Here is a 19011-nt window from a genome sequence, read left to right as displayed (position 1 = left end):
TTTTATTCGTTTACTTTATGTAATGCAATGAGATAATGAAGTCGAACTGGGCCAAGCTGGGCTCAGGTGTTTCTAGCACCAAATAGATCATATGGTTATGCTATGATCTCAGCAATCGAGCTGTGAAAGTTCTAGCTTTTGGATTAAGACACCCACGCCAGGCCAGCATAAAATGGAGTGGACGACGGTGCTCCACTTCGGACACTTTGGAGTCCGATCTCCAAAAATAACAGCATGACCTACGCTAATAGGGAACTTGGAAGAGAAAGATTTCAAACTAATTTTAGCAGTTGCGACATCGCCAAAATATCGGAATATCGAGCCAGCAGCAACAACAAAAGTTCGCTGAACTGCACAAAAGATATAGCAGAAGTATAATAAGACAAAGCCGGGCTTCATTAGCCCTGGCATCATCATCACCATCATCACCACCATCTGACCATCTCACCAACATCGCCGAAGAAAGCAGCAGTCGCAGATTGGTCAGCGGACAAAAAAATGCACACAAATCAACGTTAGAATTTCGGAATTCCAGCGGGAACAAAGCGAAAAAAGATGGAGAGTTTGGGGCAAAATTCCCGGTACCAACGAGTCAAGACGGTGTAAATTGACTTTTTATAGACAGTGACAACAATTAATTATATTTTAATATGCTGCGCAGCCTGGCTTATTAGTTTATAGTATCAACAAAGTATCAACAATACAAATTAAACAGTCCCTCCATCTCCATCGCCATCCCATCCCGAACCCCTACCCGTATCCAAAACCGAACCCAAACTCGACCTCGAAGAAAGGCCGCCACAGAAAGTCATCGAACTTTCTCCGTGTTCTTTCGCCGACTAATTTCTATATTAGGTGTCATGGTCTTCGGCTGTCGGTGGTTCTATTAATTACCCCAACAGCTGGGATCATTTATAATTTCGTCGGAGTATTCAATCTCCACAGATCTGCGATCTGTTACAATTTGTAAGTGGAAAACCCGGGGAGTCAGTGGAGCTCCCAAGACGCGAGGTCGAACAAATTTGTCTAAACACAATCGCAGAGATTAGCAGCCAAATTGCCGTGTCAAGTGAATCTCTCAAAGTTGGGAACCCAGTGGCTCCTCCAGACGAAAGAAAAGATCCGAGCCGAGTATTATACAATCGCGTGAGTCTTCTCAGAGCTGCTGCGAATATATTTGTTGCCCAATTCACCTTTGTAAACGGTGACATGCGAACAGAATGGTTATGGCTAGAATGGTGAGATGGATGGAGCTGCGGATGGTGTGAGTGGTGCCCCTAAGCAGCGTCTGAGCTGTAATTAATAGCAGCTTACGAGTTAGTCGCAAATTAGCCACATGACAGAGTCGTAGGAGTCTGGAGACAGAGCCGAGACTATTTCTCGTGGGCGGAACTGACCCCATCCGGGAGAACTCTTAAGCTCTTAGCCACTTCCCTTCATGTTTACCATCGACGGTTGAAAAAGTCGCTAACAGCTTCCGTTCGATTGGAGGCGTTGCGATTGACGAGTTTTACAGCGTAGGCGTTTGCTTAGCACTCTAGATTACTCGAAACTTAATGCGAGTCATAAATATGCCTACCAATGGTACACTATCTATTCGCTAACTTCTATATAGGAATATAAAATATTAAAAATACTTTTAGTTTATACATATGTCCATATGCTTTTAATTCCAGAATTCTGTTTTCATGTTTACTAAGTACTATAATAGATTACACACTCGCATCCAGCCCGCTCTGAGCGCAACTAGTTGAGCGGATTCGATGTCTTGGCGCTCTCCTGGCGGATGGCGTTGATCAGCTCGTAGTTGACCAGGAAGGTGAAGCGTAGCCCGGAGATTTCCACTGTGCAGTTGTGACCGAGTCGGGCTTTGTTGGCGGACAGCAAAGGGGTGCCGTCGATAAATATGGCTCTTTTTCCCTCGTTGGCGATGAAGAAGTCGCCATTGCTGCGCAGCTTAATAGTTCCCTGGCGGCGCGAGATCTTTGCAGCCGGTCCTTCGAGCCCCAGATCCACGTCTACCACACAGTCCTTGGCATCGCGACCAAATGTAATCTCCTTGGAACGCATAAGGTACCGCACATGGCGACCGCACAAGCAGGCCAGTGTCTGGTTATCGAACTCGGAGGCAGCGGTCGGACTAAGCACGGAATCCACCAGAACACCCCAGCGGGAGAGCTCGTTCTCCAGCAATCGAATATCACGTTTGTTGCGTCGATCTGCCAGAGCTCGCTCCATCTCCAGAGCTTCATCACGTGGCTCGTTAAGGTCGTGCTCGAAGATTTGATCTTCTGCATCCGAGAAGCTGAGTGGTTGCTGATCTGTGCCATATATGGGCTTCACCGACTGATCCGGCAACAGGCTGTACTGCTTGAGAAGAAGCCAATGATTTTGCAAGGATTTGGCAGTGCGAGCGCAGTAGAAAACAGACGCATTCTTGTCCAGGAGCTCCTGGAACTGCTCAAGCTTAGGTTGTTCCGACTGTGGATTGTATTACTGATTAGAAAAAGCTTCAACTAGGGTGAAAATGGTTCACTTACGCTCTTAATGGTTCCAAGAAGATCCTCCTCCTGCACGCTGTACAAGGCCTTGCGCTGAACGGACTCCACCAGCTCGGGGTGCAGGTTCCTCATGGCAGACACTGCAATCCTGGACACCGCGGGCTCATACAGCAGAGCATACCAGCGCTGTTGCAGTTCCTGCAGAGTAAACTTGCACGAAAACTTGACGCCGCGATGGATTATGCGCAGATCGTTGGTCTGCTGGATGCCAATTATGAGGGCCAAGTCGTCAATGGGCTTCCAGCGGCCCAGGTCCTTGGTGGCCATATGTCCCATGGGACGACCATTTCTACGCTGCGCCTTTTTGCTCGCAGGACGCACAGGACGCGAACGCCGCTCGCTGGTCGTGGGGCGCTCCATCGCAGGCGGTTTGGGATGCGCTACGGCAGTAACAATTGGGGTCACTGGAAGAGGAGTGGCCAAGGGCGCTGGCGTTGTAGGCGTGGCCAGGGGCAGCGATGCAACGGTGTTGGGTGTCCCTGGTAGCAGGGAATCCACTGAGCCCGGCGTTTTTGGCGTCTCTGGCGTGGAAGGTGGTATGTTAATGGGTGCTAGCGTGGTGTGCGGCACGCTCACTAGAGCAGGATAATTCTGGGAGGTGGTGCGTGGTCTGCTGCTGCGATTGGCGTCTGTTCCGCTGCGATTTGTGGGCACTGCAATGTTGTACTCCACTATTTCGTCATCAAAACGCTTCCTTTTAATCGTTCGTGATGAACTGTTCGAATGAAAAAGGACTTGTCATCTAATCTGTCAAACTTGACATATGTCATCGTCTCACCTTCTTCGCTTTTGATCGTTTTGCAATTCTATCGGCAGATTTGGAATCGGATTTCGTATCGGTGTTGAAATTCCAACTGAACTGCTAGCTGTACTTCCGATTGTGGTTGTTGTTGTTGTGGCTGCTGGTGTTGGTATGGTTGCTGGCGACACGCCTACTTGGATTATTGTGCTCGCAGCCGCTGTGGGAATGGTGGTCACTGTGGGGGCATTTTGAGTGGTAACTGGCGCTGCACTGGTGGTGCTGACTGTGATCCTTGATGCCTCCATCGCTCAAGCAGGCTGTTTATGGGCTAAAAAGTAATTATTTTCGCGACGCACAACTCAACAGTGTGACCGCAGCAGCAAGAAAAAGTATATCGGGTGCAGGGTTGCCACATCTTCGAAATAATGTGACACTGCAAGAAAAACATTTGTTAATAGCGGTTATAACACAACTTAAATTATAATTAACTTAACTTAACTATACTTTTTCTAAATTGGCGTAATATTTCACATTTGTGTACCCAAGTATTTTGTTCAGTAACTTAAACTATTAATAAATTTGTTTAACAATTGTTTAAAAATTTTAAAGATAAATTGCTGGAAGTGAAAATGTCTTCATCATTAAAATTGTTTCTAAAATTTAAAAACTGCGACTGGCCTGCCACATCTCCATGGAAAACCCACGTTTCGCAACACTACCACCCACACACACATTCGCGAACATCTGGTAACCTCGCTGCTGGAGCCCTCTCGAAATTTTGTTTACTGGCATTTAAATATCAGCGAATTTTGTCCAAAAAGTCTGACTTATGCACCCAGCACTGATGCCCGGAGCGACTAGATGAGTGTCTAGATGAGCGCGCCCTTGAAATTTCGCACTAGCCACACAAATTATACTGGAAACTATGAGGTAAATGGGTCTTTGCACGAAAACAAAAAGGCGACTGACTAAGATATGACTAATCGATTTACAGTTTGCACTACGCGGAATCGGAATCTTCGCAGTCAGAGAGCAAAATGGACATCTCGGAGACGCCGACGGACTCAACGGGCGTCTCGCCGCTGGCGGATGATGTTGTGCCCACCGCGCCGGAGAAGAATATCCTGGAATTGGAGCAGGCCAAGCAGGATCACGATAAGAAGGAACTGGAGTTCAAGACGACCTCCACGCTGGACAACAGAATACTGCGTCCGGAGCTGCTGCCCTTGGAGGCAATGCCACAACGACACAACACCATCGAGCGCACCCTGGCCAACAGCCATCCACTGATGTCGCCAACCAACACGGACTCCGACTCGGAGCCATTTCAGCTAAAGAAGCAAGAGAAACAGACGCCGAGGAGCAACTTCCCGGACGTAGTGCCCACCACGGAGACGGTGCAGGTGAAAAACAACCTGAATCAATCCCGGAACAAGCCGCAGACCGCCAAGGTTAGCTTGCTACGGGCCAACAGTCCGGATATCCTGAGCAGCGAGTCAGATGCGGATGTGTCGCAGTACCTGGCCGCTGTGGAGTCCAACTTTCAGTCCGTTTCCCTGATGCCCAATGGCAATGGCAAGAAATCCAAGCGAACGACTACTCTCCCTGGTGGCGAGGACATATCTAGCCTGGATTCGATCTCCAATCACAGCTTCGACGATGACGAGGACATTGAGCACAATTTGGCCTCCTTAAGTCCATCGAGCTCGCTGATTGATGGCTTAGACGGGGAGGATGACGACGACGATTGCGAGGGTCCAGAACTGCTGCCCGATCACGACGACGACTTGGAACTGGACCTGGAGTTCGGTTTGGCCACCACGCCCACGCCAAATGCTCCGGCATCGGCCACGGCTGCCTCAACTCTGCCGCAGTATACGGCTGCTGAAGAGCGACGTGATTCGCGGAATTGGCAGAAGATCACTTTACCGGATGGACGCACCCGGGAGATCGACATGCGCGTCATAGAGCCCTACAAGCGTGTGCTATCCCATGGCGGCTATCTCAAATCTGGCGGCCAGAACGCCATAGTCATCTTTTGCGCCTGTCACCTGCCGGATAGGTCGAGGGCTGACTACAGCTATGTGATGGACAATTTGTTTCTCTACGTGGTCAAGACATTGGAACAGTTGGTCACTGATGACTATGTGCTGATCTATCTGCATGGCGGCTCCAATAGGCGGAACGTTCCGCCGTTTCCCTGGCTCAAACGGTAAGTTGTTCTGCTTTAGTTTTTAAGAGGTTTCTAATGCTGCGTTATGTTAATGATGCAGGTGTTATCAGCTGCTTGATCGCCGACTTCGCAAAAGCCTCAAGCACATGTATTTGGTGCACCCGACATTCTGGATAAAATCGCTGGTCTGGATGGCGCGGCCTTTTGTGAGGTGAGTAATAATTATCATTGTTAAATTTAGATATTAATCAGTATTTACTGATTTATCGATTGTAGCACAAAGTTTTGGCGCAAGCTGGTCTACGTAAAGTCCCTGGAGGAACTGGGCATGCACGTGGTCGTGGAGAAGGCGGCCATTCCGGAAAAGGTCAAGCAATACGACGCCAAGCGGCACTGAGGCCCAGCGATGCCCCAGACTTGTTAAACGCAAAACGCTAATGCAAACTTAACGCATTCATGCCACACTCGCTACTCGAGCCTCTGCATTCCCCATCTTCAATAAGAACTGAGGCAAATCCTCCAAACCGGTCGTTTGCGCTCTCTCGCTATGCTTTAATTTAAGATCTCAATCTTTGTGATACTTTATTTTTGCCTTCTCTCAGCCAACTCGAAATCCCCCCTGCATTTTTCTGTGTGAAGCGTGAAGGCGTTCAGCAAAACATCGAACAAGTTTTTGTAGTTCTTTATTGGCAGTCGTAGAAATTGTATTAGACACAGACTCATATGTGTTAGGATCCTATATATACACCCACATACATAATGATATCATGTAGTTAACGTGTAGCTTCCGCTTCATATATATTTTATAATGGAACATACATATGCAACCAGAAACCACCAACCTTCCGTACATGTTACCTTTCCTTTGTAGTGGCAAACAGAGAAAACACGAAGTTGGAACAGAAGCATAACACTAAAACTGAACCTAAACATAAGTAATTGAAAATCTTTAGCTGAATTTTGCATCTTATATCGCATATTGTATATTCCAAGCGTTCCAAGCACGACACTTTCGCTGACACATGAGAGACCCCATGCCAGTGGACAGTAGGTGCCCCATTTATCTCATCCACCATCAGAGTTAGCAGATTAGCCTGTAAGTGAACTAGCGACCATTCTTTGTGAAATCTACACACGGACACACGTAGAATCTCTCTAGTGGATAATGTGACGTACAATTAGGCAATGTAACCGATTGATATTAAGAGCGACATTTTGTTGGTTTCCTTTTACCGCTTTAAACAAACAATAATAATAAAGTGCAAGATGATTTTTTATTTATTATGCAATAACACTTGTCATAATCGTCCTCCTATGAGTAATAGCTCTGATCGCAGTCCCACAGGTCGTTGTCCTCGTGAAATTGGATGAGCACCAGTTCGTAGGTGACGATGGTTCCAGCAACCTAAATGGATACACTATATAAACTATATCAATAGATTCACATTTTTATAGCCTTACGCTTAGCACCAGCTTTCTTGTGAGGTGGAAAAACTTCATGCCACTGAGGGTCACCTCATCGCTTATTACCTCCTCCGTAAATCTCTTCACCTCCGGGCACCAGGACTCCTTGGGCACGCAACGTAGGTATCTCAAAGTCAGCCTGGATTCGTCATGCACACTCGACGAGTACAGTGAAACCGCCAGAGTGCGACCAATCAGGAAGATGAGCGAGAAGTAGAAGTACACAGCATGGGCCACCGAAGGCATAGTGCTATGAAGGTATGTATAAACTGATGAACTGAAAGCTATTAGGTTTAACTACTCACTTCAAACTCCGCAGCAACTGGACGCAAATGAAGTACAAATTGTTGGAGAAGGACACCATTGTTATGAGTGATATGGCATCGTCCATTTTGTCGCATAATATACATATATTCCTGTACTGAATACGACGCTCTGACCAGTAAGTTGGTGACATGTTCTGCAAGAAGTTATTGCTTCTCTGCCATTTGCTGGGTTTCAATATACATTTGCTTACCATTCCTTTGAAATTTCGCAAATCATCGTTGAGCTGGCGAAACTTTGCGGCCAGTCCAATGCTCACAATCATCACGAACATGTCCATGTAGTTCCATATGAAGGTGGAGTACACGTTCTGGAATTTACCCCACAAGGCCAGAGCTGTGGTGTAGCTGGCCACGTAGAAGATCTCGTCGTTGGTGCGCAGAAAGTAATTCTGAATGGGATCGGCGGTGCGGTTGCAGAAAGAGGCGTAGTTTATAGCCGATACCATGCTCAGGATATGTTCCGCTGTGTTGGCATTAGGGGTTTCATGAGTATATAGTATAGTATATTACTTACCAAAGGATAGCATCATGCCCAGCAGCATAACCATCGAAATGGTGTGCCCCATCTTCCATTTGCTCAACTGCGTCTTATACTGCGGCAGACCCTTCTCCACCGTGTGCCAATACATCATCAACTGGGGCCACTGCCTGGCCAGATTAAGCGACACTATCAAGACCAGCAGGACAGATCCTCGGAATATGATGGGCTTAATACTGTTGAAACTAATCGGATTGTTTAACACCTTAAACAATGACAGTCCAAAGTTGGCCAAGCTCGAGGCGATGAAGAGCAGACTGAAACAGGTGCGTATGTTGCGCCAGGAGAAGCTCAGATCGGAAGGATGTTTTCCTGTCACTCCCTTGACTGGCATCATGGCGAAGAACTCCGCCACTAAGAGCACTCTGCCCACCGCCTGGTGGAAGCTTCCATCGCTGAGGAATGCCTCCCTGTCGCCATGGGACAGCTCTATTAGAACTAGGATTGTTACATTTTACTTATATTAATAGTTTAAGCATTACTTACTGGGCAAATTATTTCTTATCTCGTACTCGTTTTCAATCTGATTTTTGTAGGTGTCACAGCTTTCCTGAAATGCCTTCTTTCGGGCACTGAAATAATGTTATAGTATTATACCAAGAATAAATAACATATAATGTTCAGGTATTTCAAGTTCGCTTCTAGGACCTTTTTTCTAAGATACCAAATCCCACCTCTCGTGAACCAAATCCAGTTTCCTAACCAGTGATGGCCTGGTCACCCTCTTCTTCAGCCGGCGCCACTTGCTCTCCAGCTTCGGAAGGATCTTCATCCTAGGACCTACTGATTCCACTCGCAGTGGCAAACTGCTTCAAAGGATTAGCCAAGCCAACTGAATCGCCACATTGTGGGTGCCCAATGACTATTAGAAACACCTGTTGTTTTGCACTTATCTATAATTAAGGAACAGCAACAACAAAGTATATATTTTGCGGACTTAACCCCCTGCCACTCCCACAAAATTCAGCTTTCGAAACAGCCGGCCACCTTTTCCTCGCCATTGAACTGCAGCAAAATGAGTTCGTAGGTCACAATTGTGCCGGCCACCTACGGATATAGTATAGTCCTATAATTGGATATTTTGCCACTACTTTTTTTTTGGTAAACAAACCGAAATGACAACGCCGCGTGTCAGGCGAAAGAACTTCATGCCTGTCAGAGCCACATTGTCCATTTGAACCTCCTCCGAAAAGCGCTTTAGCTGCAAAGTTGTGAGGGATTATACAAGTTTCTGGTATAAGGAAATAGTTACAACCTCATCACACCAATATTCCCTGGGTACCAAGCGAAAGATGACTAGAGGTCGCTTGGACTCATCGTTTATACTGGAACTATACAAGGACAAGATGAGGGTGCGACCAAGTAGATAGACCAGTGAGAACCAAAAGTACAGGGCATGCAGTATAGACGGCTTGGCCCTAGAAATAAAAAGATACAAATTCATTATCAAATAAATATTAAAAAATGAATGATTAAACAGCGCACTGCATGCTCTTGAGGATTTTGCCACAGATGAAGTACAGATTGTTGCTGAAGCAGAGTAAGGTAATGGTGGACAGGGCATCGTCCACCTCCTCGCACAGCTTGCAAAGGTTGCGGAAGTTAATCCTGCACTGCATCCAATAGTCCACAGTGGTGGGCTAAACACGGGAGAACTTAAATTCATCGAAGTTATTTTCTGTGAAGCGAATTCCTACCAATCTAGCCTCTTTCATCATGTAGTCGTTAAGCTGACGAAAGCGAGCAGCCAAAGCCACGCTAACCGCCATCACAAAGATGTCGTTGAAGTTCCAGGCGAAAGTGCTCAGTACATTGATTACCTTGCCCACGATGCCCAGGAAACGGGTGTAGTCCACGAAGTAGAACACCGAGGAGAAGTTCAAGTAGAGGAAACTGTCTAAGGTGCGATGTGGCCATCGTGGACAGGAGTTGACATAGTAGCCCATGGACAACATGCTCATAATGTGCTCCACTTGAAAAGTAACCAGTAAGTTAAGTAATTAAGTAGATAGTAAAAAAAATTATTGCTTACCCAGAGAACAAGTGGTGGCCACGATGGTGATCATGTTGATGTGCTGGCCCAGATATCTGCGCTCCCTGGGCAACTTCAGTGGTGGTAACTTGGCCTCCACCAACTGCCAGGACTGAGCCACTTCTGGCCACTTTCTGGCCAGTTGAAAAAACGACAATGAGATGAGGAATATGGACAAGTAGAAGACCAGCGTCTCCACCGAATCGAAATTAAACGACACACTCGTCACGTAGGCCACCATATAACCGGAGCTGATCCCAAAGCACAGGATGGTCACCAGGGCGTAATAGGTTCGCATGCTAAACCAGGTGAAGGTCAGATCCTCGGCGAACTTGGAGCTCACTTTTCGAACTGGCATTAAAGCAAAGATCTGTGCGATTATGAGCACTGGAAAAAACTTGTATGATAAGTTAAAGAAAATTTAATAAGCTTAAAAGCATTACCGGGCTTAATGGCTTCCTGAAAAGATCCACTGTATTTATAATCCTCCTGTCGGAACCGCAGAAGCCAAGCTTTTACTTAAGAGTTAAATAAATAATAGTTATTGAGGAAAACAGATAGAAAACTTACTCAAAGAAAGCTTAAACTGCTTGGTAGATTTCGAGACGACTCTGTATTTAATGGTGCCCAAGGTTGTGCTGGTAATCATAAGCAATCCGATTAAAATGAAAACAAACTCAACAGAATCCACCTACTCGCTGCCCACGCGCGATCTTCGCCAGAACTTGATGCGAGCTATGCACCTGCGCCGCCTGGCAGGATCCCCAGTGGTTCTGGCCATGTTCCGTGCTCGACTGACAACTAATCCTCCGCAGACAAGTGGCAAACCCGCAAATTTCCACTCTTTAGTGCTAATTGTTGGCCCCATGCCAATTGTGCGCTTATCTGTGCATAATCTTGTGCAAATGCGAAGTAAACAGCTCTCGACGGACTTATGTATGTAGTATATATTAATGAAAACGAAGTGCTAAGAGGGGCTAAGAGAAAAAAATGCTCATGGAGGAGCCGGCTCCGCGGCTGCAAATACTTTTCTGCACCACGGCACCTTCCATTTGCCGGAAGAGCACCAGCTCGTAGCCCATCAAAGCACCAGCCATCTAAAAGGAAAAGGGTTTTTGAAGATATCTAAAGATATCTCTGTTCTAGTACCCACAGCAAAGATGAGCCTGCGGGTTACAAAGAAGTATCCCATTCCGCTGAGTGCAAAGGTTTCATTGCGAAGCATTTCGCTTAGGCGCTCCAGATCATCGCACCAAGGACTCGAACGAACCTCGTACAGGGTATTCGATATATCCTTGACCTCCTGCGGAATCGAGGAAGCGGCCAGCATCATGTTCATCAAGCGGCTGATCACGTAGAGCAAACAGAACCAGAAGTACAGCTCATCCATGAAGGCTCCTTTGACTCTATTTTTAAAGTGAAAATATTTTGAATATATGGTACATATAAAAGCAGCTTAGAACTCACTGAAAACTGTGGTAGACTTGGACGCAAATAAAGTACATGTTGTGGGCGCAGCAGACCAGAATCAATCCAGACAACTCCTTGTCGTAGAGCTTCAGCAGATTGTCCAGATCCAAGAAGTCAGAGCGCACTTCCTGCCAGAACTCTTTGGCCATAGGCTTTTCCAGATTCTGGCGAATACGCCAGTGCAGTTGTTGGAAACGAATCTTCAAGCCTCGACACATGAGAAACAGGAATATATCGCCAAAGTTCCACACAAAAGTCATGGCCATGGTGTTCCATTCTATGAAGAACACCATCCAGGCATGGTAATCAACCACCGAGAATACCTCCTGTCGCTCCCGCAGAAAGTAGTTCTCCACGAAACCCACTATCAGATTGCAATCGCGAATCTGCACATAGTTACTCCAAGCCGCACTTCCCACATAGGTTAGGTGTTCACATAGAGCACACAGCAGCAGGACTAATGCCCAACGCCTTAGAAATCGACTGAAATTGAGTCCTTCTTGGCTCGCATAGCAGGGTTTTAGAAAGATACGCTCACATAGCGCGGTTTCCCGGATGATGTGGGGCCATTGGCGGGCCAGTTTTATGAAGGATCCGAAACAAAATATGCAAATCACACTAAAGCTTAAAGAGCCTGCGAAACAGTGCAGGAAAGGTATATAAGCAAACTAATTTGAAAGATAGATCTTACCTATGGTATACAGCTGAAGTCCGTCGTTCAGCACAATCTTAGTGGAGAGCATAAAGTCAACGATGACAAATGTGAATGCCACCACGAAAAACAGAATGAAGGGGGAAAACCAGCGAAAGCGAACATTTTCCGGCTTTCCAGTGGGATTTATCCCGGAAAGCGGAAAAACGCCGAAAATCCGGGCTACGATGAGCACTGGAAGGGCAAGGTAAGAGATCTGGAGAACTGAGAACCCAACTCACCATTGCCAAGGGTATAATGCAGGGTATTCTCCTGCACTGACCGCTCCATTTGAAGTCCATGGACAGACAAATGGCTCTTCAACATGGACGTGATAATTGAGACACTTGCGACCAAACATTTCAGACACGCATTGTATTCATAGATATCATCGGACAGGTGATTGATTAGGTGCGATTAAAAAATACACAGAAGGTGCACATGAATGCATATTTGAAACTAGAACTAGGAGAATATGCTCTTGGAGGAGCCAACGCCGCCCTCGCAAAAGCTCTTTTGCACCTCGGATCCAGCCATTTGGTTAATGAGCACCAGTTCATAGACCATCAGAGTAGCAGCCATCTATCCACATATTGAGTTGCTTAAAATGCAATAAAATGTGTTACTGTACTGGCCAACTTACTGCAAATATTAAACGTCTGGTCAGCAGAAAGTATCCCTTGCCACTGAGTGCGAAATGGTCGGATAGAAAAATCTCATTCAGTCGCCTGAGCTCCACGCACCAAAACTCAGTGGGTATTTCATACAGGGTGTAGGATATCTCCTTCGCCTCTTGGGGAATAGAGGATGCGGCGAACATCATGTTTAGTACGCGAATGATCACATAGGACAAGCAAAACCAGAAATATAACTCATCCGCATAGTTGCCCTTGGATCTGAAGCAATACAATGGTTAAGAATGTATACCATAGATATTCAAAATAAAATTTAATTCAATCAATCATTCAATTCAATCAACTCACTGAAAGCTGTGATAAATCTGCACACACACAAAGTACATGTTGTGTGCACAGGACAGAACTATTAAGCCGGATAGTTCCTTGTCGTAGATGCCCAGCAGATCACTGAGGTCCAGGAGATCACAGCGAATCCTCTGCCAGAACTCATTCGGCATTTGCTGCCTCACATGCTGCCGGATGCGCCAGTGCATCTGCTGGAACCGCATCTGCATGCCGCGGCAGATGAGTATGAGAAAGATATCCACAAAGTTCCACACGAACGTCATCGACAGGGTGGTCCACTCGATGAAGGGTATCCACCAGGCGGTGAAGTGCATGATCAGGAACAGCTGCTGTCGCTCCCGTTGAAAGTAGTTCTGCCAAAAGTTCGCATCCAGCTTGCACTCCACGATGGCCAGGTGATTGTTGTACAGCGCACTGCCCACATAGGTGGAGTGCTCACACAGAGCGGCCACCAGCATGCACACTCCCCAGAGGCGAAGGCGACTGGAGTAGCCACGTCCATGGCTGCAATCGTACGCCGGCTCCAGGAAGATCTGTTCGCACTCCGCCGTGCGACGGATGATGTATGGCCAGCGGCGTGATAGCAGCAGGAAGACCCCAAAGCAGAAGATGCAGATCACGCTGAAACTGAGAGATCCTGGATGGGGAAAGGATTGCTGGTCAGTAAGCTATGGAAAATATAGTGAGCTCACCTATGGTATAGATTTTCAGACCATGATCGAACACCACTTTCGAGGATAGGGCGCAGTCCACGATGGAGAAAACAAACAGGATGAGAGCAGCAAGCAGCGACAAGGATATCCAGCGGAAGCGCACCCTCTCCGGTCGAGAGCTCGGCCAGACCCCAGCAACGGGCAGGACTCCAAAGAACTGGGCTATAACCAGAACTGAACCATAACCGAGTTACTAAACTACAAGCCCTAATCCTTAACTCACTCACCGGGGCCGATGGCGTGCTGAAGCGTGTTTTTGGTGCTACTTTGACCCGACTGCTGCATGGCTTGGCTGTTGGGTAGCAAATGGAAAAGAGGTCCTTCAGGTCGTAAGGACTAAGGACACGCCACAAACAAGGGGCGTTTGCCGAACTATTTGCAGATTAGGATCTCGCGAATGTGGTTTTTGTGCGGTTGCATTGGGGCGTGACACTTATGACTAAATGTGTTCTTGAAATGGAGATTCGAGTGCTAAATTCCAGGATCTAATATTCCCTGCAGTATTGAGTCTTTTGCCTGATGGAACCTTGGTTAATAACGTCCGATATCATGAGCTCATAGGTGATAATAGTGGTGCCCATCTAGATTGGTGTGCAACATGGTCAGCAACATGAATTGTACTATTTTATTGGACAATCTTACGGCCAGGACGAGTGAGCGGGTGAGGTAGAAGAATCCGCAGCCGGAGAGAGCTGTCGTATCATTTCCCAACTGCTCACTAAAGCGCTGAACCTGCAAATAAACTTATATCCTTTTAGATATTTTCTATTAAATGTAAAAGATACTTGTACCTCAATGGACCAAGCTCTGGAGGGCACATCCCGCAAGGCTGTGACAATCTTGCGTTCGTAGTCGTTAATGGAAGAGGCCACGAAAATAGTTAGCAAAGTGCGAACCACGGCGAATCCTAGGGAGTACCAAAAAGCCAGCATCACCAGGAAGTCCACTCCTATATTTCTGTAATAGAATTATACTATATTATTGATTTAAACGCTGTAAATTGGTAACTGCACTCACTTGAAGCTATTAAAGAGTTGAAAGCAGATGAAGGACATGTTGTTGCCAAAGGCCAGGAGCACGAGTGGCGCTATTGCAGCATCCAGCAGATGCACCAATCGCTTTAATGCCAGATAGTGCTCCCGAACCTCAGTCCAAAACACTGCGGGCATCACTTTCCTATGAACGGCAGCGATTCTCCTGTAGAGCTGATGAAATCTGGCGGCCAAGCCAATGCCAATGCACATGATGAAGCAGTCGGTGAATGAGCGCGGATAGGCAATGGTCTGGTTAACCCACTGGAAAATACTATTTTAGCTTTATAGAGTTAGATACGCTTTAAGGATAAACACCTCTAGGAGGGGCAGCATCCAGAAGTGGTAGGGCAGGATCATGTAGAGATGTGGACGCTCCCACTTGTAAATGCTTTCGAAGTAGGTAACATTGATCTTGCACTGCGTGCGCTCCATATTACTCAGATGAAATGAGTTGCCCAGCAGAAGACAGTGTTCCACTTAAAAGGTTATTTAACACTTCAATTTAAGTTAATTATTTAAGCAGCTACTAACCCAAAGCCGATGACATGACAATGCTGAACACGATGTAGATGCGCCTCTTTATCCGGTACTCGCCGTAGAAGCGATAGGGAACGCGCAGAAAGAGCTGCTCCACTCCATGCCAGGTGCGCATAATCCTGGGCCACTGGATGGCCAGTCGCCAGAAGAAGAGGTGCTCCAGCAGGCAGACAATGTACAGCGAAAGCGTGCTGGAGGTGTGAAAGTTAATGGTCACATTGATGACATAGTTGATGACAGCACCAAATTCGCTGAGATTTAAAATCACAATGAGAACGGAGTAGAAAATGCGAGGCGAGCACCAACGAAACCGGATATCCGCCACGTCCAAAGCGCGGACATTGCTGACCGGAAGCAGGCCGTAGATTTGTGTAATAAAGAGCACTACAAAAATATATTTTATTCAATGTTTAATCAGAAAGTGTTTAAAGTGATAGACACACCTTTCGAGACTGCCCGATGGAAAGTCTCGCCCTGCGGCATGGCCAAACTAGCACTAACTAACCAACCAACTTGCCAATCTGGCGTGCGAAGTGCCCTCGATATTTCCAAGGGGGGCGTGGCCCTTTTAAACGATTTACCAGCTAAGTATTTACAACTAATAGTGGCGCCTGTCACATTCAGCTGACATGACAAATGAGTGGGTTTGGGGAGTGCGATGATGATGATGTGGTGGCTGTTGTTGTCCATCAGGCGCACAGTGGCTGCAGTCCTTTGCGTCGATTGGGTTCATCGAATTGCAAAAGGACCAGCTCGTAGGTGACAATGGTACCAGCCATCTATAGTAGTGGAGTAAAGAAAATACAAAGGTGTGAGCATAAACTGGCATTCTTTATGCATTGGGTGCACTTACTCCAAAGAGCAGGCGTCGGGTGAGGAAGTAGAACTTCTTGCCGGAAAGAGCCACCGTCTGCGTGGTCATCTGGAATATGAGGCGCTCCACCTCCACGCACCAGCTGCGACTGGAAACCCTTCTGAGGACTCCGAGTCCTCGCTTGGACTCCTCATTGATGTCCGCTGCCGTGAGGAACACAAAGGCCGTGCGTCCAATGAGATAGAGCAGGGAGTACCAGAAGTACACGTAGTTGATGGGCCAACGTAGTTTGCTAATATTATTAGATATAAATCTATAATGATTTGAAAATATTTTCTTGGTTACCCACTTGAAAACGTTGAGTAGTTGGTAGCACACAAAGTACAGGTTGTTGACACACGAAAGCAGAATGAGACTGGACATGGCGCTGTCCACAAACTCCAGTAGCTCGCACATCTTGACGTAGTGCTCCCTGATTTGGATGAATACGGATTCAGAGACTTCTTCGTGTTCCAATTTGCGAATGCGAGCAGTTATTTGCTCGAATCTGTAGGACAAACCCTTGCTAATCATCATGATGAACAGGTCCATGTAGTTCCACACAAAAGTGAACGCTCCGTTGATTAACTAATATATAGAATGTAAATAATATATAAAGTACTTTTTTGATAAGAGAAACTTGCCAGTACAAGAACAGCGATGATGGGACTGTAGGGCAGCAGTTGAAACACGTAGTCGTAGTTCGTCTGCATGTAGTTGTTAAAACTGGGCACCGTAGTTATATTGGCGCACATCTGAATGCGACGTGTATAGCTTAGAATAGCAGATACCTGGTACAGAGCATGCTCACCTAACAATTAGAAGATAGGTAGTTTAGTACATCATGATAAAGATAGAAACTCACCTAAGGACAAGCCAATGATAGCCAAGGCAGCCAATTGCACCCGACGCGAAAGATTCCTTTTGGGTACTTCATACGGTGGCTTGGTAAAGACCATTTCCGTTCTGGTCCAGATCCGCACAACTGCTGGCCACTTTTTGGCCAGGCGAATAAAGACCACATAGGCCGCCAAAACGCAGCCAAAGAACACTAAACCCACTGGGCGAATACAAATACCCATTTTAACTATCAGCTAATAATAGTAGCTGACTGAACTTACCAAAGTTCTTAGCTGTGATGCCAATTTTGATGAGGTGGGTGAACATGCTCAAAAACAGTATGGATGTGGCGGCCATAAAGATCAGGGTAACGAGCATGGGTATGGACTTATAGGCAAATCGAACACGGCGGGGATTAGATTCCCGAATGCCCACCAGCGGCATAATGGCAACGCATTGGGCCAAAAACATCACTAAATGAAAGAATAATATTTAAATGTTGGTTTAGAATACTTTTTAAATCTTACACTGAAATACAGCTCTATGGAATAGATCCAGACTGGCATAGTTGGGCAACTTTTCGCTGGCCAAGACATTGAATGCCAGGTGGGAATCCTCAACAAACTTCGGTGGCGGAGTTTCCGGTTTGGCCAAACTTTCCACCTGCTTAACGCCATTATCCTTGCTGGGAGTTTTTCGTAAGTTCAGAGTGGGTCCTTTCATGACGCTGGTCCTTTTTGCACTGACACGAAATGCGAACTTTCCACATGTCCACGGTTTGTCAGGGGCGGAGTTGAGCCCTCCACAATGGATTTGGTTGTACTAGGGTGTCCGTCTGAAGTGCCACTAATTAGGGGCTTTGGACTGAGCTAGTCCGAGTATGTAAACAACAATTATGAGACACTCCAAGGTAAGTGAAATATGTGAATATTTTAGGTTCTGAATCTTGTTTTTAGTGATGTATTTAGGTTTTAGTTGGTCCACTTTTAGGCTGAATAATATTTTGTGAATCAATTTTTGGGGCAGTGGCTGAGAGCAGCTCGTGGCGACTGGTTCTGCGACAGGTGTCGGAATAAAATAAAAGCAAAAACATTCGTGTGCTTTTTGTTTGCGCTGATAAACAAGCTGCGCATATGAACAAGCAAAGCAAAATATTGCTCAAATAATTGTTTGTTCAAAACAATCAGGTGTGCCTTTCATAGTGCTAAAAGTTTCTAATTTCTAAACAACAAGCTGTGCCCGCTTCTACTTACAAATTTCGGTATTAAATAATTTAATAAGTTATTTTTAGTTTAAATGCTTTTGAGCTTTATAAGATGCAGCGGAAGTATTGTGCACAAGAAATTAAACAACCAAAGATTACAGCTTATGGTAAATGTAAAAATGTTTACAAAAGTGTCTAAAAGATATAGGCTTACTTAGATTGTGGCTTAAGGGGGGGGTAGGGTTTTGAGGGTTCAAAAAAAGTGATTTTTTTTAATTGCATATTATGAAAGTATAGTAACTCAAGATTGTTGTCTGTAAATAGGAAGTCAATCGGAGCAAAACTCACAAAGATATAGCTTTGGAAGTAGGCGGGTCTCGAACGACAACCTGAGTAATCCCTCAGCAGGGAAGACAGCAACAAAAACTTTAAACACGTTTTTCTCAAATCGATGTTTTTTGAGTCGGTGCACTCTGTATCTCAAAATCTATTCAACCGATCGTTCTCAAATTTTTTACAGTATTTCCTTACATAATTTATGAGGTAACCCTGTCGAGATTTTTTCGTTTTTGATTTTAATTTTTTTATTATTAACAACAATAGTCATGAACTTTGGCCAAAAATCGGTATTTTCACTTTCAAGTTTTGTAAAAAGTTCAAAAATTATAATAAATGGAAAAACTCGACAGGGATACCTAGAGGGACATAAAAATTGATGGAAAAACGTTGGGTATTTCATATCAGATTATCCAGTGCTGAGGTATGACGTGCACCGCAAAATGTATTTTTTCTGAGGCGCCTACGAAGAATTGCTGCCATTCGGTCAATTTTCAATATTTTTCAACCAATA

General features: G+C 45.8%; 7 protein-coding genes across 8 annotated transcripts; 1 reads left to right on the top strand and 6 right to left on the bottom strand.

Annotated features, from left to right (window-relative positions):
- Positions 1 to 1637: 1637 nt before the first annotated feature.
- Positions 1638 to 3702, bottom strand: LOC6532892 (microspherule protein 1). Its single transcript, XM_002093592.3, has 3 exons — positions 3340 to 3702; positions 2541 to 3276; positions 1638 to 2481 (listed from the first exon to the last, which is right to left on the bottom strand). The coding sequence occupies exons 1-3, from the start codon at positions 3606 to 3608 to the stop codon at positions 1747 to 1749; spliced, it is 1740 nt and encodes a 579-aa protein (XP_002093628.1). The 5' UTR covers positions 3609 to 3702; the 3' UTR covers positions 1638 to 1746.
- Positions 3703 to 3991: 289 nt separating this feature from the next.
- On the top strand, positions 3992 to 6760 carry LOC6532891 (protein prune homolog 2). The gene is made up of 4 exons (XM_002093591.4): positions 3992 to 4233; positions 4298 to 5515; positions 5577 to 5687; positions 5753 to 6760. The coding sequence occupies exons 1-4, from the start codon at positions 4229 to 4231 to the stop codon at positions 5871 to 5873; spliced, it is 1455 nt and encodes a 484-aa protein (XP_002093627.1). The 5' UTR covers positions 3992 to 4228; the 3' UTR covers positions 5874 to 6760.
- Positions 6609 to 8721, bottom strand: LOC6532890 (gustatory receptor for sugar taste 64f). 2 transcript variants are annotated; one of them, XM_002093590.4, is made up of 7 exons: positions 8479 to 8721; positions 8291 to 8376; positions 7781 to 8233; positions 7458 to 7729; positions 7246 to 7400; positions 6938 to 7190; positions 6609 to 6881 (listed from the first exon to the last, which is right to left on the bottom strand). In XM_002093590.4, exons 1-7 carry the CDS (start codon positions 8574 to 8576, stop codon positions 6789 to 6791), a joined length of 1410 nt encoding a protein of 469 aa, XP_002093626.1. In that variant the 5' UTR covers positions 8577 to 8721; the 3' UTR covers positions 6609 to 6788. The 2 variants fall into 2 exon arrangements, with proteins under 2 accessions (XP_002093626.1, XP_039229467.1); XM_039373533.2 differs by having other exon boundaries at positions 7246 to 7729; positions 8479 to 8614.
- LOC6532889 (gustatory receptor for sugar taste 64e) lies at positions 8686 to 10704 on the bottom strand. Its single transcript, XM_015194189.3, has 9 exons — positions 10532 to 10704; positions 10407 to 10474; positions 10280 to 10354; positions 9837 to 10223; positions 9502 to 9776; positions 9290 to 9444; positions 9060 to 9222; positions 8916 to 9005; positions 8686 to 8851 (listed from the first exon to the last, which is right to left on the bottom strand). Exons 1-9 carry the CDS (start codon positions 10702 to 10704, stop codon positions 8768 to 8770), a joined length of 1470 nt encoding a protein of 489 aa, XP_015049675.2. The 3' UTR covers positions 8686 to 8767.
- An 85-nt stretch (positions 10705 to 10789) lies between these two features.
- LOC6532888 (gustatory receptor for sugar taste 64d) lies at positions 10790 to 12192 on the bottom strand. Its single transcript, XM_002093588.4, has 4 exons — positions 11998 to 12192; positions 11304 to 11940; positions 10990 to 11242; positions 10790 to 10933 (listed from the first exon to the last, which is right to left on the bottom strand). Exons 1-4 carry the CDS (start codon positions 12047 to 12049, stop codon positions 10814 to 10816), a joined length of 1062 nt encoding a protein of 353 aa, XP_002093624.3. The 5' UTR covers positions 12050 to 12192; the 3' UTR covers positions 10790 to 10813.
- A 165-nt stretch (positions 12193 to 12357) lies between these two features.
- LOC6532885 lies at positions 12358 to 18696 on the bottom strand. Its single transcript, XM_039373821.1, has 17 exons — positions 17485 to 18696; positions 17239 to 17430; positions 16983 to 17177; positions 16762 to 16928; positions 16428 to 16705; positions 16118 to 16370; positions 15956 to 16043; positions 15259 to 15648; positions 15043 to 15203; positions 14711 to 14988; positions 14485 to 14650; positions 14336 to 14425; positions 13921 to 14029; positions 13673 to 13867; positions 12981 to 13617; positions 12641 to 12893; positions 12358 to 12579 (listed from the first exon to the last, which is right to left on the bottom strand). Exons 1-17 carry the CDS (start codon positions 17678 to 17680, stop codon positions 12463 to 12465), a joined length of 3765 nt encoding a protein of 1254 aa, XP_039229755.1. The 5' UTR covers positions 17681 to 18696; the 3' UTR covers positions 12358 to 12462.
- Positions 14024 to 15943, bottom strand: LOC6532886 (gustatory receptor for sugar taste 64b). The gene is made up of 7 exons (XM_002093586.2): positions 15708 to 15943; positions 15259 to 15648; positions 15043 to 15203; positions 14711 to 14988; positions 14485 to 14650; positions 14336 to 14425; positions 14024 to 14274 (listed from the first exon to the last, which is right to left on the bottom strand). The coding sequence occupies exons 1-7, from the start codon at positions 15745 to 15747 to the stop codon at positions 14179 to 14181; spliced, it is 1221 nt and encodes a 406-aa protein (XP_002093622.1). The 5' UTR covers positions 15748 to 15943; the 3' UTR covers positions 14024 to 14178.
- Positions 18697 to 19011: the final 315 nt, after the last annotated feature.

This window comes from Drosophila yakuba, chromosome 3L (assembly GCF_016746365.2).
Source record: "Drosophila yakuba strain Tai18E2 chromosome 3L, Prin_Dyak_Tai18E2_2.1, whole genome shotgun sequence".
NCBI lineage: Eukaryota > Metazoa > Arthropoda > Insecta > Diptera > Drosophilidae > Drosophila > Drosophila yakuba.
The sequence above is the reverse complement of the archived record's forward strand: the minus strand, read 5'-3'. Positions and strand labels throughout refer to the sequence as shown.

Excerpts from the sequence above, each read along its gene's own strand:
- LOC6532892 (XM_002093592.3), bottom strand. The coding sequence starts at position 3,608 with ATGGAGGCATCAAGGATCACAGTCAGCACCACCAGTGCAGCGCCAGTT. Across the intron at positions 3,277-3,339 it reads AACGATCAAAAGCGAAGAAG|TTCATCACGAACGATTAAAA; the intron begins GTGAGACGATGA and ends TCATTCGAACAG. Across the intron at positions 2,482-2,540 it reads TTCTTGGAACCATTAAGAGC|TCGGAACAACCTAAGCTTGA; the intron begins GTAAGTGAACCA and ends TACAATCCACAG.
- LOC6532891 (XM_002093591.4), top strand. Across the intron at positions 5,516-5,576 it reads CCGTTTCCCTGGCTCAAACG|GTGTTATCAGCTGCTTGATC; the intron begins GTAAGTTGTTCT and ends TTAATGATGCAG. Across the intron at positions 5,688-5,752 it reads ATGGCGCGGCCTTTTGTGAG|CACAAAGTTTTGGCGCAAGC; the intron begins GTGAGTAATAAT and ends TATCGATTGTAG.
- LOC6532890 (XM_039373533.2), bottom strand. The coding sequence starts at position 8,576 with ATGAAGATCCTTCCGAAGCTGGAGAGCAAGTGGCGCCGGCTGAAGAAG. Across the intron at positions 8,234-8,290 it reads GATAAGAAATAATTTGCCCA|AGCTGTCCCATGGCGACAGG; the intron begins GTAAGTAATGCT and ends TAGTTCTAATAG. Across the intron at positions 6,882-6,937 it reads CAAGAAAGCTGGTGCTAAGC|GTTGCTGGAACCATCGTCAC; the intron begins GTAAGGCTATAA and ends GTATCCATTTAG.
- LOC6532889 (XM_015194189.3), bottom strand. The coding sequence starts at position 10,704 with ATGGGGCCAACAATTAGCACTAAAGAGTGGAAATTTGCGGGTTTGCCA. Across the intron at positions 9,445-9,501 it reads TGATGAAAGAGGCTAGATTG|CCCACCACTGTGGACTATTG; the intron begins GTAGGAATTCGC and ends TCCCGTGTTTAG. Across the intron at positions 9,223-9,289 it reads AAAATCCTCAAGAGCATGCA|GGCCAAGCCGTCTATACTGC; the intron begins GTGCGCTGTTTA and ends TTTTATTTCTAG.
- LOC6532888 (XM_002093588.4), bottom strand. The coding sequence starts at position 12,049 with ATGCTCTCCACTAAGATTGTGCTGAACGACGGACTTCAGCTGTATACC. Across the intron at positions 11,941-11,997 it reads ACTTCAGCTGTATACCATAG|GCTCTTTAAGCTTTAGTGTG; the intron begins GTAAGATCTATC and ends ACTGTTTCGCAG. Across the intron at positions 10,934-10,989 it reads CCCGCAGGCTCATCTTTGCT|ATGGCTGGTGCTTTGATGGG; the intron begins GTGGGTACTAGA and ends TTTTCCTTTTAG.
- LOC6532886 (XM_002093586.2), bottom strand. The coding sequence starts at position 15,747 with ATGCCGCAGGGCGAGACTTTCCATCGGGCAGTCTCGAAAG. Across the intron at positions 15,204-15,258 it reads TGTCATGTCATCGGCTTTGG|TGGAACACTGTCTTCTGCTG; the intron begins GTTAGTAGCTGC and ends TAACCTTTTAAG. Across the intron at positions 14,989-15,042 it reads GGATGCTGCCCCTCCTAGAG|TGGGTTAACCAGACCATTGC; the intron begins GTGTTTATCCTT and ends AGTATTTTCCAG.
- LOC6532885 (XM_039373821.1), bottom strand. The coding sequence starts at position 17,680 with ATGAAAGGACCCACTCTGAACTTACGAAAAACTCCCAGCAAGGATAAT. Across the intron at positions 15,649-15,955 it reads ACTGCAGCCACTGTGCGCCT|TGCTCTTTATTACACAAATC; the intron begins GATGGACAACAA and ends ATATTTTTGTAG. Across the intron at positions 14,989-15,042 it reads GGATGCTGCCCCTCCTAGAG|TGGGTTAACCAGACCATTGC; the intron begins GTGTTTATCCTT and ends AGTATTTTCCAG.